This window comes from Vombatus ursinus, unplaced genomic scaffold (genome assembly GCF_900497805.2).
Source record: "Vombatus ursinus unplaced genomic scaffold, bare-nosed wombat genome assembly UNPS02014798.1, whole genome shotgun sequence".
NCBI classification, from domain to species: domain Eukaryota; kingdom Metazoa; phylum Chordata; class Mammalia; order Diprotodontia; family Vombatidae; genus Vombatus; species Vombatus ursinus.
Window position 1 is genome coordinate 79,715,073 of NW_020954576.1, and position 17,062 is coordinate 79,732,134.

The window sequence follows — 17,062 nt, forward strand, 5'->3', positions numbered from 1 at the left end:
GTTTCATTTTTGTTCTTGTATCCCTGGTGCCTTGTACATTATTAGGCACTTAATAAATGCTTACTGATTGATCCATAATTCAGGTCAGATATAATGAGGTTCAGTTTCAGGGTACTAGTAGAAATGGAAAAATGGAAGGATACAAGAGGTAAAATTGGAAGTAGAATCAACAAAGATTTGACCATTGATCAGTTATGGCACTGAGCCAAGGTTATGCTACATTTGAATATTATACTCTGGTGGGTTACTGCTCCATAGAAGCTTTTAAACAATCATAGCAACACATTCAATTTGACTTATTATAGAATATCTGTGTCAATGAACAATAGTTGATAAACATTTATTAAGTACTTACTATATGCCAGGCACTGTGCTAAGAGCTGGAAATATAGATACAAAAAAGACTGTCATTGCCCTCAAGGAGCTTACAATCTAATGGAGGAAGAAAACACACAAAAGAAAAGGTGAGGGCAGGAGGGAAGGTACCCCTGTAGAAGCACGATGAAGAAGTCTAAACGAGACAGCAGAATAGAAAATGATGCGATAGATGGCCCGGGCATCCTCCTTAAATGAAGGTTCTGAGAGGGGCTTTCTACCTTCCATTTAGTGTGATGGACTCCAAGGCAGAGGGTACTGACGAAGTGTGTATTCCAAGGCTGAAGCATTCTTGGGGGATGTACCACAAAGATCTGAATTTTCTGTCATTAAGAATAGGTGCATTATTAAAAGTATCCTTTTTTTCATCCCTGCTCCCAGTTTGTTTTGTGCCTTCCTTGCTCACCCCTAGTCTTGGCTCTGTTGTGAAGAAGGTGGGGGAGAAGGAAGAATCGAAAATGACTCTGAATTTCTTAGTCTCAGTGACCAGGATAGCAATGCCATTAAAAGAATTAGGAAACTTAAGGAGATGAAAAGGTTTAGAAGAAATAAGCTCAGTTTGGACATGTTTATTTTGAAGTGAAGCCAGGACAACAAGGACAAGCCCTGTATGCAGTTAGAGGTCCTAGTATCACAGGTCTAGAGTTGGACCAGCTGAAACCTCATTTTACAAATGAAATGGCTTTGGAGCTCAGAACAGAGGGTAGAGCCAAAAATATAGATTTGGGAGACATCTACTTAGAAGAGGAAGCCAAGTCATCAAAATGGGTGAGTTTGCCAAAGGACAGAAGGTAGGAAGAAATGGAAAATGGTCAGACTCTGCACACAATAGATACTACAGGAAGAAATGCCTGTTGACGAAGTGCAAGGATTCACAGGGTCGAAGGCAAAGCATGGGGTAGAGAAATGAGGGTGGTCCCAGAGGAGACGGAATGCCGCTTTCTGAGTCTGGTGGCAATTCAAATCAACAAGCATTTATTAATGTTCCTGGCACTAGGGAAAGATAAAAAATTAAAAGTCACGAAGGATACAGTTTACTGGGCTGGGTGGGGACACTGTGTACACAGCCAATAAAGTAAATAGAAAGTAATTTCCTGTAGGCTAATGTGGGGTGTAACTAAATTAGGGGGATCAGAAAGAGCCTAATTGAGGCTGGCAGTCTTGGCATCTTGGTAGGCCTTGAATGGAGTTGGGGATTTCAAGAGCCAGAAGGAAGGAAAAGCACCCTATATACGGAGGGTGAGCCTGTGCAAAGGCCTGCTGGAACGGGTTGGGACCCGGTTCTGCAGGGCTTTAAATACCAAGCATCAGAATCAGTTGCAGTCACGCGGAAAGAACCTAAACAGAGAGTTGCCACGTGAGACTACGGGTCGCCATCAGGGATATTCCTGGGCGTTCTGCCCTCCCAAAGTGACTGGAGAGGAGAGGCCGAAGGGGCGGAGCCTGGGCGGGGCAACGCAGACTTGTCCTTCCTACCACTTCCCCTCCCGGAAGTTCCGCTTTGGGCCGGCGGAGGTTAGAGGGCAGCAGGAAGTAGATACGTGGCCGCCGCCTGTCCGCAGCAGAGGAGGCGCAGCCCGAGATGGCGGGTGTGCTGAGCGCGGAGCGGCTCGAAGTCTCCATCGACGGCCTCACTCTGAGCCCGGACCCGGAGGAGCGGCCTAGCGCCGAGGGGGCTCCGCTGGTGCCGCAGCCTCCGGCGGGGTCTGAGCCTGAGTCGGCGTCGGAGAGGCGGCGGGAGGCCGGGGAGAAGGAGGCGGCGGCCGAGGGCCCGGCCCTGGTGGCGCCCCCGGCCCCGACCCGAGTGACAGCAGCGGACGACTCTCTGTGCCTGGAGGAGTTCTGGGGCTTCGGCCTGGAGGAGCTGTACACCCTCGCGCTCCGCTTCTTTAAAGGTGAGCCGGGCCCTTGGCTGCCCCGCCTACCTCTCAGTCAATCGGAGCCCGGCGCTCGGGCAGCCTCTGGCCTCCGAGGCTGGCCCCCGCCTTCCCCCTAGGGCTTGTCCCGGGGCTCCTCGGGCCACTGACCGAACTTCTGCCCCGTGGACCAGCTTCGCCTTCTCAGGTTTCTCCGGGCCGCTGTTGCTGCGCACTTTCTAATACTCGGGTCTCCCATTCTCTTCCTAGGGTTCTGTTCTAGGTTTGATTTCTACCCCAGTCAAAAAACAAACAAAAAACACAAAAAACTTTGTTCACTTCATTTGGCAATACTCTAGGCACACCGTTTTGTTCCTTTTTTGGGGGGGGGAGGGGAGAAGCTTTTTCCTGAACTTATTTCTAACTCCCGGGAATTCGGAGATTCCTAACCTGGAATTGCATTTGATTACCTGGTGGTTTATGAGTGTCTTTAGGGCACCCTGGAGGAAGCACCTGAGTAAACTTCTTGTAGCCCCTCCTGTTTGTCACACCCAGAGGTAAAGGAATGTTCTGCTTAAGGCCTTTGTGACTTCTGGACTATTAAAAATATTTTTCCCCCAACTTGAAAGTATGTGGATTCCATTTGTTTTACTGTGCTTGAAATTACTTCTGTTTTTCCACCCCAACCAACAACTAGTTGTTCATTGTCTGCCTGTCGTGGATTTCTGCTGGGTAGGGGAAAATTGAATGATAGAGCTAGTCTGTTGGTGGTGACATCCTTTCCTCTGACAAAGTCATGTGGTTGATACGGTAAGGAGCTGTGTATAACATTGTTAAAGGTAAAACAGCAAACTTGATTTATTTGTGAAAATCTGGTTTAAAATATTTTGATGTAAGACTTGATTATTGCTAGTTAGGGTAATAACTTAAAAGTGCTTTCCTCACAACAGCCCTTTAAAAAAGAAAGAGTAGGAAACGGAGGCTCAGAGAGAGAGGTTGTTAACTTCCTCATGATTATTACACAGTTACTTACACATTTGAGTTGAAAGGGATCTCTTGGCCATGTTTCACCTATACTTGAAAATCTCTTCCATAATGTATAGGACAGTTGTGGAATTCAGACTCGGGTCTCTTGACTGGTTTCCCATGTATGTGTTTTAGTAAATACTTTAAAAGAAGTTTCTGAAGAATGTGCCTTGCAGATTATGTATGTTTAATAGAAGTGAAGGAGATCTTGTGTCATTAAACTGCCTATGACTTTAACTGTGCAAACTAGTTCAGACATTTCTTATCTTATTAACTAACTTGGTTGCTAGTTAGATCAAGCTATTTAAAATTCATTGGACCTTTATGTCTCTACTTTATTCACAGTAATAGTTAACTGAGGTCAGTGCTTTGAGGATCACACAACTTAGAGAAATTTAAATGGAAAATAGGTTTAGCCCATTTGACTTAAGTGATCAGTGTTCCATGGCTTCATTTTTTAGTGTTTTTGCATGTAATAAGGCCCTAATAAATGTCAGTCAGCAAGCATCTCTTAAGTTTTTATTATGTACCAGACACTGTCTTGAGGTGTGTAAATTGAATTATGGAGTAAACTGATAAGGATGGCTAGGCACTTCTTTGATCTGGGACCAGTGATTTTGTCAGTATATAGAAATGCACATAGAAGAGCCCTCCACCAAAGCAGATTAGGCACTTCTCTAATTTATAACCCTAGTTGCCTAGGAGCCTTGAGAGGTTAAATGACTTGTCTAGGGTCATACAATTAGTTTGTATCAGAGTCAGAATTTGAGCTCACATTTTCCTAAAGCCTTCTATCCACTGTGCCTTGCTCTCTCTTTGTAAACCTCATTTACATAAAGCTCTGTTGGTCTCAGTATAGTTCAAAATGCTATTGCCTGCTATCTTAAGTTTTCAGCCTCCATAGAATATGACAAGATTGGAATAAAATTGGTAGAATAATTTCCCCTTGTATTAAGTAATGCCATGCTTGGATAACACATGGATGGATAATTAACCTTGGATAGTAGAGCTGTCTTCTGAAAGTATGAACCTTTATTCTTGGTGCTAGAAATCTCATACCTTGAAATAAAAGGTACCCGATATATGTAGAGTTCATTTAGTTCCTAGTTTAAGCCACCTCAAGCTGATGCCAAGTATTTTTATTAAGAAATCAGTGTAGTAGTGATTAAAGGCCTCCATTTCTGGATCATTTGGCTACAAAGATGCTTACAATAGCAAATGCTTAATTGAAAAATAAAAGGGAGGGACCAAAAGTGGTCAGAAGAAATGTACATTGGATTAATGGAAAAGTAGAATAATGGAATCACTGCCTTCCTTGTCACCAAGCATAGTTTGTTTTTTTCCCTGGCTTGCTGACCTAGTAAACTATTTGGGCTTTGATTCATTTTTCTAAAATAGTATTGCAGGGTGAAATTTCCCTCAGGATTTGTGACAAGATCATTGTTATATGAATTTTGCTCCGAAAAGTTTAGCTGTTCCTCAATGGATTTGAGATATGAAATACTTCCCTTTACTTGACAGAATGAAAATAGACCTTGAAAATTATGATTGCTTAGCCTATTTGAAAAATTGTGTACAGTCATCTGAGTTCTACTCCAGGTTCTCCTGCCACTGTTGGGAGTTAGCTTTATAATCCTGTTAATCCTCTGTGTTTTTGCATATCTGTCCACTGAGGGGGATTATACCTTATTGTACCACAAATTAGCATGAAGATGAAATGAGTACAGATGAAAGAAGATTTGAAAAAGTTAAATGTAAGCAAAAGATGTTTTCTTTTTAAAACAAATTTCAATTAAATAGAGTAGGGAGACACAGAATGTAGAGTTGAATTAGCTTTTTTTTTTTCCCCTGTTATTTGGATCAAGATGAACAGGGGGAGTAAAAGTTGTGATCTTTAAGAGTTATAGACTAATTAGGTAGATTGTAGTTATGGGATGGCAGTAGGATAAAGTAATTATACTAAATCATTTCTAGGTGGACAAGAAATAGACTACATGGATTGAAAATTAAATATTTTTGAATAATTTTTAACAGTTCAGAAGCTATAACTGTCTAAAGGGAAGGTTTAGAGGATGGAGGGATAGATGAAGGTCACCAGGGAATTATAGCCGGGTCCAATTTTAGAGTTGAATGTCACTTGTCTGAAATATCTGTTTTTTTCCCTCTTTTAAAAAAAAAGTTCCACTTTAAAAATTTTGAATTTGACAAAGAACATTCTATATGCAAAGTAGAATAGAAAAAGAGAGGAAAATCTAAAATATCTTAAATTCAGAATAATTAAAAACTAATAGGAACCATCTGGGTTGATGTCAGACTTTGCTGGACAATTTCTCAAATGGCAATAAGAAAATGTGAGTAGTGGAGCATCCTTTTTAGGATTCCTACTTAAGGATGTGTTTTAAAATGTGTTGCTAAGCATTTGAAATTTTTCTATGACTAAGAAACCTTCAGAGTTTTAAAAGCCTGTGCAACCAGCAAAAAACTGAAGTATAGAATCTTGTTACTGGTTAGACATTAGTTTGCCAGGCCATTTTCTTATCCCTGGAACAAATTAATTTAATCCTCTGGGATGTTTCGTTTTCAATTAATACAATGTTTGACTAGGTATCATACTTTTACAGACTGATTCTTTTAACTAAGGGCACTGGGAATTATAATTCTCAAGGAAACAAAAGGCTGTTTTAATGCCGTTGTTTGCTGTGGAGCAGTGATCCGGAAGTTGCTTTGCTTTTTTTTTTTTTTTTGTGATCCTTTTTCATATAACTCATTTGCACTTGCTTTTTACCCCTTGCCTACTAAATTGTAAGCTTCTTGAAAATAAGGGCTCTCTTGTTTATCTGTCCTCTTCTCTGCTTCTACCCTCTCCTGCATAGTATGGGTCTTTGCTTAATAAATGTTAGAATGACTATTTTTCTAGATGAAATCACAGAGAAATATACACACAAAAAAATCCCGGATTCCAAGCAAGAGTTTGATACTGCTATTTTGCCTAAACTTCTATTCTTGATTTCCTATAAATTTTTATTTAATATATTAGAGGCAGCTGAATTTGGAAAAACTTTTTTACCTTGAACTTACATTGTATATATCTTATATAACTGTTTGTACTACATTAGAATATGAATTCCTTGAGAGCAAGGATTGTTTTTGCCTTTTTGTGTGACCCATCCCTTACTTAGCACAATGCCTAGCACATAATAAACACTTAGTAAATGTTTGTTGACTTGATCAGTTGAACTGAATCATTTAAAATTTATTAAACTCAGAAATTATATGGATTTTTCTATCATATTGAGGATAGTTGCTGTTAACTGATCGAATTATTAAGAATTATTATTACCAATAGAGAATAGATAGTTTTGTGGAAATCCTAAGGTTTTTATTTTCCTTTGACTTTCCTTAAACATCTGTAAGAATTTATTTTTTTAACCAAAGACTTCATTAGAGAATAGGAAATTGGGTTGTGATGGGGGGGTTGAGGAAGAGAGTATGTGTGTAGGCAAATTCTTTAAGTAATTTTTCTTTCCCAAGGTCAGATGCTGTTTGAAACTGTTACTTGAGGTTTTCATTTTCTTGCACTTATTTTTCTCCCTTCAGACACAACTATACAGCTAGCTAAATGAGTGGGTATTAAGAGGGCCAAGGGAGAGGTGTAGATCACCAGAAAACTTAGCTAGGCCTCTGGCCAGTTCTGCCTTAAATAATTGTTCCAATTTGATAGTTCTTATCTAATTCGTTTGAAACCAGGATTTTTCTTATTTGGAGGTTATCTCAAGTCTATTTCCAAAATATGGCTGCTTTGTGAATGAACCAGCACAAGTTAATATTCTCATAAATCATAAAGATTCTATTAATCTTGATTTGTTTATAGAGTTTAGTATCTGCTTTAGAGGTATTTTGATTGCTAGTAGTGAGAATTTAGTATCACCCTTAATTTTTAGCTATAATTTTTCTAAAAATGGAATCTTTCACCAAATCCAATTGTAGTTTTTCATATCAGTGCAGTATTAGGGCGCTTTTAGTTTTTATTTTATTTAATTTTAAATTTCTTTTTGGGGGGGTTAACTCAATTTTTCTAGACATTATTGAAGTTTCAAGGAATTTTAAAAGCCCTTTGTTCCATTCCCTTTGGCAGTACTGTCCTTAAACTATCTCAGAAATAGTTGTATATTTTATTCTTAATCTTGGTACACATTGTTTTAAGAGAGAAGAGGCTTCAAAAACTTTTTTGTAATACTCACATATGTGTGGTGGTTTAAGGTTTGTAAAACATCTTCACAACAGCCCTTTGAGGCTGGCAGTATAAGTGTTTACTCTTATCATTTTTAAGATGAAAAAACTGAGGCTCAGTGAGGTATCATGACTTGCCCAAGGTCACACAGTTAATTAGTTATCAAAATTTGAACCCAAGTTCCTTCCATGTCCTGTGCTGCTCCTTAGGTAGGAGCAGATCACTGGATTCTAGACTTGAACAATTTTGGCTGGGTAACTATAATTACATAACTACTGTCAAATTCTTGAAATAGAAGATGTTTCAGAAATTTTATTGTAAGTGTAAAGTCATTACACTAACAAATTAATGAAGAATATAACCTAGAAACTCTCTCTTGAATCATTTAGGACACTATTGCATGCTGTCGGCCTCATTTACCATATGAATAGGTCATTGAATAAATGACAGTGTATATTCTCCCCCCCCCATTTATATTTACATTTTCTCTAAAACTGCCTAAAATTTGACATATTTGTCATTTGCCCTGTTTGCTGTTTCCAAGCCCTTTTAGGCTTGTTTTTTTATTTTTTAAGGTAAAACAATCTGAATTAAATCTCAGTATTGATCATCATTTTTGCTGAAAATTTACTTCTTACTCTGAAGCCCTCATTTCTTCTTTACTATTCCCACTGCCATCATCTTAATTCAGGGTCACATGGATGGGGGTAAGGAAGGAGTGCTTTTGTTAATTAAACTACTGGACGTATTTTCCTGTTCACGACCACAAAGGTATATTTTTATCCTTTGGAAAAATATTCCTTGGTGAGTAGCTGGTATATACCTAACTTAGGATAAAAAAGAAAAAAATCTGTTAATGTTTCTAGAAAACAAAAGTGTTGCCTTCTGATTCTTTTTATGTTCCTACTTTTTCTTAAAGAACTCCAGGTTAGCCTTAAGAACTTGCTAAAGGGGCAGCTAAGTGGCACGGTGGATAGAGCTCTGGCCTTGGAGTCAGGAGAACCTGAGTTCAAATCCAACCTCAGACACTTGACACTTACTAGCTGTGTGACCCTGGGCAAGTCACTTAACCCTGATTGCCTCACCCCCTCCCCCAAAAAAAGAACTTGCTCAAGCGTCCTTATAATTTTATTTATTATTTAAATTAGCTAAAAGTTTAGATTCAGGTTTGTAACCTGATTTTAAAGTCTCTGAATTTGGTTTTAAAAATATTTTGATAATTGTAATTCAGTAGAGTTTCCTTTGTAAATCTTGTGTACTTTATTTTATGCATTTAAAACATTATTCTGAAAAAGGGTTCATAGGCTTCACAAACTGCCAAAGGATATATGACATAAAAAAGGAGTAAGAACTCCTGATTTAGAAGATATTTTAAGCAGGCATGGAAACACTTTAATTTTTCTTCATACCCCACTCCATTTTTGTTGTTGTTCAGTTGTGTCTTCATGACCCCCTGGACTATTTCACACATGGAATTTTCATGGTAAAAATACTGGAGTGGTTTGCCATTTCTTTCTCCAGTGGATTAAGGCAAACGGGTTAAGCGACTTACCCGGGGGCACATAACTACTAAGTATCTGAAGTCAGTTTTGAACTCCCGTCTTCCAGCAGTCTATTTACTGAGCCACCTCACTACCTCCCTTATTCCATTGTCCTATCCTTAAGTTCGTTCTTTCAGTTGTGGAACATGGATTCTTTTTTTTTTTCCCAGCCAAAAACAAGGTTTATTGAAGATTCGCCATATTAGCTAGACTCTTAAGGAATCTGAGCATCTGTGGGCTATTGGCTAGATTGTGAAAATCTCAGCAGTGGCAAGATTATAAGAATCCCAGCATCTTAATGGATACAAAATGGACCTTATACAGAAAGACTATGGGAGAGATCTAGGAGTGACCAAGTAATCTATGAGGCAGTGAGGCAGTTGGGTTTAAATGACTTGCCCAGAGTCACACAGCTAGTGAGTGTTATGTGTCTGAGGCCGGATTTGAACTCAGGTACTCCTGACTTCAGGGCTGGTGCTCTATCCACTGCACCACCTAGCTGCCCCTGGAACATGGATTCTTAAAAGCCGTTGTGTGTTATTTTGGCAGTTTGGTATCAAGACTGTAGTATTTGATATTATTGTGTTGCAGGATAAACAAGAGTAAGTTTTCATTTTAAAGACTGAGTCAATGAAAGTTTTCATTTTTTCCTCTGTGTATAAGTCAGAGTAGGCTTTGTATACTTTCATAAATCTTTTTCTTAGATTTTAAAATCAAGAGACTAAAAATGATTAAGGAAAATTTTCCCTTTGCTTATGAATTACATCTCATTTCTAATGTTAATAATGACTTTCTCAAATCTCCAGCAGCATAATTTTGTTTGTGTGAGGCTAAAAGATAATAATAGTTAAGTGCCTGTGTTCAGATTATTTTTTTTATTAATTTATTTTGATTTATCAGCAATCACTTCCATAAGCTTTTAGGTTTTAAATTTTTCTCCCCCTTTCTCCCCACTTCTCTCCCCAAGATGGCTCGCAATCTGATATCGGCTTTATGTATATACCTACTAAACATATTTTCACGTTACTCATGTTGTAAGGAAGAATTAGAACCAATAGAAGGAACCACAGGAAAGAGGAAAAAAAACAAAACAGAAGAAGAAAAGAAAGCAAATAGTATGCTTCGATCTGCATTCAAACTCCATAGTTCTTTCTTTGGATGTGGATAGCATTTTCCATCTTGAGACTTTTAGAGATGTCTTAGATCCTTGCATTCCTGAGAAGGGCTAAGTCTATCAAAGTTAGTTATCGAACAGCATGGCTGCTACTGTGTACAACATTTTCCTGGTTCTGCTCACTTCACCCAGCATCAGTCCATACAAATTTTTCCAGATTTTTCTGAAGTCTGCCTGCTCATCGTTTCTTACAGCACAATAATATTCCATTACATTCATATACCACAACTTGTTTAGTCATTCCCCAATTGATGGATATCTTTTCAATTTCCATTTCTTTGCCACCACAGAAAGAGCTGCTATAAATATTTTTTATACACTTGGGCCCTTTTCCCATTTGTATGATCTCTTTGGGATACTGCCCTAGAAATGCTATTGCTGGGTCAAAAGATCTGCGTTCAGATTCTTTATGAAAACAACAACAAATCTTTTAAAGAGTGATTATTTTTTCAGTCATGAAGTTGAGACCCAGAAAATTGTTGCTGTTTTGGTTGTATTTCATAATAAAACAGTCAATTTTGTATTTTTGAAATCTTTGACCTATTCTGCAGTAATTTTTTCTAGTGGTTCTGTAAAATAGCAAGACATCTTGTCAGTAGGGTTAATTAAGGTAAAAGGCAAAGTGAAGTTATTCATAACATTCAATAAAAATGAGAGGAAAGTCTTTTTAGGAAGCTACATATTAACAAAAAGTAACTACACTAGTTTTGCTTTGCTCGTAAGACAAATCTACCCAGTGTCAAAAATTATAGTAATAACTTGATTTTTAACTTGGGAATATATAGTGAGGAAGTATATTGGAAAGCATAGGATGGGAGTAAGGAATGAGAGAGGTCAAAGACTTACAGGGTTTATAGAAGTCTCATATCCCTACATCATGAATACTTTCTTTGAGAAAACAAGAAGGCATGGCGAGCAATCTATACCATCACAGACAATGAAATTCATTGTATTTTAACGGACTAGAAAAGACTCATCATTGATGTGGGAGTCATTGCTTGAGCCAACTGTCTATGTACATAGATTAGATCCTTGACTTGTTAGAGTAGAAATCAAAATTGGGGAAAAGCCAGAAGAAAGAATAATAATCCATGATAGCCTCCCTTTCCAGTACTGGCTCACTTTCACTCATTCTTCTCAGATCAATGCTTCAGGCTGCGCAAATTGAAATACTCCTTGCTCCCCACCGCCCCTTCCAGGTTTTCCCCCTTTCTCCATTGTTCACTAACCTCTCCTCCTCTGAGGTTCATGCTATTCATATCTACCACCCTATCAAAATTCTAGTTGCTATTGTCTATAGATCCCTCAATGAATTTGATACCTGGCTTACAGTTTTTCTCTCCTCTTCAGTGCCTGCCTTCATACTAGGGGACTTCAGCATACATATTGATTCTCCCTCAAGTACCCTAACCACTGAGTTCTTCAATCTACTCACTTCCCATGAGTTACTCTTTTGTCCCACCTCAGACACACACCATTATGGTCACACTCTTGATCTTGACATCCACATATGTACCATACCCATGTTCAAGAATTTTGAAATTCACTTATCCAGCCATTTACATATTGTCTTTTCATCTCTCCCTCTGCCTTGCCTTACATAAACCTACTCTTCATCCTCACAGTGACCTACAATCCCTTAACTCCTCAGTTTTCCTGTCTGCACTGGCCACTTTTCCTCTTCTGTTTGTCTTAACTCTTAGGTCAACCAATTCAGCTCTATATGGTATCCCTCATTGAATCCCTATCCCCCTTATGTCACTGATTAAACCCAGCCAAGCCTCACCCTTGGAGCATTTTCACCATTCATCACCTTCACACCTACATGTGTGCTACTGAATGAAGATGGAGAAAATCACACAACTTCTGACTGGGTCCACTACAAATTTATATTCCATAACTTCAATTTGAGTTTATTTGTTAAGCAGATATAAATGGCAGCCGTTGGGTAATACTGGTTTAGAACATAAACTCATTTGTAAAATCATAGGGAGATGGTAATGGAAGATTATGAGTAGTATACCCTTATAAAGCAGAGACAAGCAATGGTGGAGCAAAACTAGTTTAAAAAAAATTGATGTTGTCCTCAATTAAGCAAAATCAGAATGAGAATGGAAAGAGGACAATAAGAGAAATGGAAAAGGATTTATGACAAAATTTTCACCTTTGATGATGTTTCAAGCCACAACACTAAACACTGTAACATCACGGGCCTAGGTATACTTAGCTTCTGAATTTAGAAATGGTATTGAAGGCAGTAAGGACCAGAAAAGCGTATGGATTAATCCTAGTATATGTAGAAAATCCATTTTGGAGATTACATAATTTTGAGTATTGATTCTATAGCTGTCTGAAAGAGAAGACACCAAAGATGTGGAAAAAAAAATATTGGACAGCTGAGAAAAAACCATTAATCATATATGTATATATGTATATATATAATATAGATATATATAATATAGATATATATATATCTTCTATGCAAAATTTTTGAGGTTCATCTATGCATTTATCAATGGTATCTTCCATGAGAGGATTAGTAGGAAACAGATTTTTGAATGTGCATAATGATAAAAGATGTTCACCACAGTGATGGTGCATTAAAAGGAGAGAGTGGGGTGTTTCATCTCTAGGAAATAGCAAACACTTTAACTGATCTCAAACTTCTATAAAGGCCTCTATTTTTAGTATTATTCTGTCTGTATTTTATGGCTGAAAGATGTGGGACTCTACAGTTGTTGAAGAAATAAAAATAGTGACCGGCACACAAATGACAGTAAACATGGCAGGCACAAGCAGGGCACAACATATATGGGGAAGTTAATAGAACTATCAAAGTAAATGAAGGATGTCTTCAGGAAAATGTATGATCAGAAAAGGAGGTGATGTGGTCACATTGGGAGGGTGAGGGATGATGAGTGAACAGCACTAGTGCTTCACTGACATCTTTGTGTAGGATGTCAGGAGAGATTGAGGAAGGCTTTTAGTTGATTGGGTGGGCTCCCACACAATGAACTTAACGGGAGAGCAATGCAACATCATTGGAGGGAACATCCAAATTATTGAGATCACAGGTGCACTTTATTATTTTGAGAGGAATCTTTAGTGTGATTGTGTTAAGATAAATTTTTAAATTTTATTTTTTATTCTGAATTTGACGCTTCCTAGAGAGAACATTTCCACGTATGAAATCACAAATATTTAATATGTGTAGCTTGCTTTATTTTTCTTAAAGTATGTAATATATTCAGTAGATTACTTTCAAGATCTTGGAGATACCGAAAAGGACAAACAACAGTCCCTACTCTCAAGGAGCTCATGGTCTAATGGAGGGAGATAACATACACACAGTTATGTACAAACAAGATGTGTGTGCGTGTGTGTGTAATAAAATAGGGTGTAGTTTTAGAGGGAAGTCACTAAAATTAAGGAGGACTGGGAAGGATGAAGTAAAGGAGAGTGAGTTTTCTTTACATTTTGTAACTTAGACCTAAGAAAGAATTTTAAAATGCTGTATTTTTGTGTTTCGGAGGCAGTTTACTCATCCTTGAATTCCTGTGCCAGTGAAAAGAACAAGTCAGGGTTAAGCTAGATGGTGCAGTAGATGGAGTGCTGGACCTGGAATCAGGAAGATCTGAGTTCAAATGCAGCCTGACATTTAGTAGCTTTGTGACCCTGGACAAGTCACTTAACCTCTGTTTGCCTCAGTTTCCTCACATGTAAAATGAGATTAATAATAGCACCTATTTCTTAGAGTTTTTGTGAGGATCAAAAGAGATAGTAAAGTGCTTAGCATAGTACCTGGCACATAGTTGGTGCTATATAAAAGTTGTTGTTATTGTTATTGTTATTTCCAGTCCCAATCCCTCTGAGTAGTAAATTTGTATGACACTATTTTTTTTTCTAGTTCAATTTCAGTAACAATAAGTATCTATGTTCATGGCATGGTGGTAGGGTTATAATAACATATATTTCTGTTTTCTTTGAGGTTTACAAAGCGTTAGGTATTATGCTCAGCAGTAATTGAAAGCACTGTAATTGGATGGGCTTTTCAGGGATCTGATCTGTTAGAGCCATCTCATCAATAATTTTCACTTTAAAAAAATTGAATCGAAATTTTACCTGTTTTTGGCCCTTCAAGTTTTGTGCACTAAGTAATAGAGATCATTTGCTTGGTGCTTTGAGGTTTGCAAGACACTTCATCTACGTGGAGCTTTTCTTTTCATTTCATTTTCACAGCAGCCTTATGGAATAAACATCGATCTAGATCTGGAAAGGACTCAAAGGTTATCTGGCCCAGTGCCTTCATTTTACAGATGAGGAAACTGAGGTCCAGGGATGTGAAGTGATTTGCTTGAAGTCACCTAGGTACTAAGTGTTAGAGGCAAGTAAGTAGCTGCTGCAGCTTGGATTGTCCTCATTTTATAGATGAGGAAAAGGAGGCTCAAATAAGATGAAAATTGCCCACGAACCCCTAAGTGTCTGAGGTGGAATGTGAACCCAGACGACTCTTTTTGACTGTCCCTCACTGCCTCTCCTGTTACTTTTATGGTAATAGGGAACGAAGTGTTAAAATGTCAACCTCTCCCTAAAAGAAAGAATATCTGGATCTTGTAAGTTAATCATTTTTAGTGGCAGATTCATTTAGTTTTTCATGAAATTACCTTGACATCAAATATCAAAACTATTGATAGGTTTCTGTGAGTGTTGCCTTTGTTACATGCTTCTATAGTTTTATATTCTTAAACTAATGCCATTCTCATTAAGCTAAGGTTTTGTTTCAGTTTTAGGCAGTATCCCAGTACTAAGATGGCGTTCATGTTGTTGTCTTTGCAGGATTACCAACAGGGCTTCCTTTGGGTGTTTTCAGAGTTGTGCTACATTCTTACCCATATCCTGTTACTCATTTTCCTGTTTTGTTTTTTGGTAGTGTCTAATTTAGTGCAGATGATTGTTGGGGTCTGTAGTGCTGAGTTCAGTGCTTTATGTTGTACTCTTCTGTGGTTTTATCATTAGAAATATTGATCTTTAAAATACCTTTTAAATATTTTAATGCTATCAAGCCTCTTTATAGAAACATAAGCATATGTACATTATAGGTGGATGTGAGAAAGTGACATTGTCAGCCACTTTACTATGTGAGACTTTAGAGAATTGTTTTGAAAATTCACATGTTCACAGCCTCTCAGTTCCTTCATTTATAAAATGGGAGGATTAGATTAGATGAGTTCAAAGGTCCCATCCAACTCTAATTTTATTAGTGTTTCTCTCCATCTTTCAAGGTAGCATAGTATAGTGCAAAGAGCCTGGAAGCTGAAAGGTCAAGGAGGGGGCCTCATCCTGGCTTTCTAGGCTCTCAATGAGCTTTTATAAGTGCAAACAATGCCCATCAGTATGAAAATCTTAAATGAGATCATGGTTGGGAAAAACTTTTGAAAACTATAACATGCTGCATATGACTATAAGGTGTAGCTTTCATCCTTCCTGTTGACTGTGGAAGTATAAAGTAGGAAAGTTAATCCTAGCTGTAATACAACAACTGAAGTTTTGACTTGCCAGTTTTCTTTTCAGTATGAATAAGATGACCAATTAGAGACCACCATTGTAATCTGAGGCTAATAGAGATTTTAAAGTAGTTCTTCATGCATAAAATTGTGTCCTGGAGTTGTTTTACATGAACATTTTCTTTTGCCATTAAATTTTTTTAGGTACATTTTGCATGTGGGTGAAATAAACAAAAATATATATAGTACTTTTTTCCCCTTTGAACATTTTAGGGAAAAAATAAAAATTTAATGTAATAGAATGTGCCATTGAAACTTGCTGGTAATTAGTATTCCTTACTTATTTGCTTAAAGTACACATTGGTTTGGTAAAGATTGCCTCTGCGTCCCTTTCACAGAATAGAAAGAGGTTGGTTAGGATTTCTTTGGTCCAGTTTTGGTTTTACTTTTAATTGACAGAATAGAAAAAATAGTTAAAGGTAACTGTAATGGTTGGAATGAGTAAGTTTTGAGTATAGCAGTTCATGATACTTAATATTGTATCAAGTATTTTATCTTGTCTTTGCAAGCTGGATGCCCTCTTAAAGCTGTAAAAAGCTGAAACTACCATATTAGTTTAGTTTATTCTTATATCCACATGTCAAGTAAGGCCTTTTAACTGTCACGTTTGCAAATGGGTGTTGTTGTTGTTTAGTTGTGTCCGACTCTTTGTGACCCCATTTGGGCTTTTCTTGGCAAAGATACTGGAGTGGTTTGCTATTTCCTTCTCCAGCTCATCTTACAGATGATGAAGCTGAGGCTGACAGGGTTAAGTTAAGCCCAGGGTCACACAGCTGGTACATATCTGAGGTTGGATTTGGACTCAGATCCTCCTGACTCCGGGGCCAGCACTCTATCCATCCACTGTGCCGCCTAACTGGGTTTATACATGGGCAGGTGAGGACTGCCTCAAGTGTAGAGAAATTCTTGATTCAAGACATAAGCTATTAAATAGTCAGATTTTGACTATTAACTTGAAAAATAGTCAGCTTTTTAGAAATGTGACATGTAAACTCTGAAGTTTCATTCATTACATTTTAAAATTCATGTAATCATGGGATCCCTAGAATTACAAGGGTCTTCAGTGGTGTTCATCCTGTACCGAGGATATGAATCAGCGGCATGATATAGTGGGAAGAGCTCTGGGACTGGAGTCAGTAGAGACTTGAGTTTGAATCCTGGCCCACTAATTTGTGACCTTGGGCAAGTCATTTAATTTCTTTAAGTCTCAATTTTCTTATCTGTAAGATGGGGATAAGAATGCTTTTAGTAAGTACCTTATGGGGTTATGAGGGAAAGGCTTTTATATAAAATGT

General features: G+C 37.9%; 1 protein-coding gene across 1 annotated transcript in view; it reads left to right on the forward strand.

The window, feature by feature from the left end:
- The first annotated feature begins 1,926 nt into the window (after positions 1-1,926).
- Positions 1,927-17,062, forward strand: part of LOC114049695 (Golgi resident protein GCP60-like) — a 41,858-nt gene continuing 26,722 nt past the window's right edge. The window contains exon 1 of the mRNA XM_027871030.1: positions 1,927-2,270. Coding sequence (XP_027726831.1) covers positions 1,958-2,270 — 313 coding nt within the window. The 5' untranslated portion in view covers positions 1,927-1,957. The remainder of the gene's footprint in view (positions 2,271-17,062) is intronic.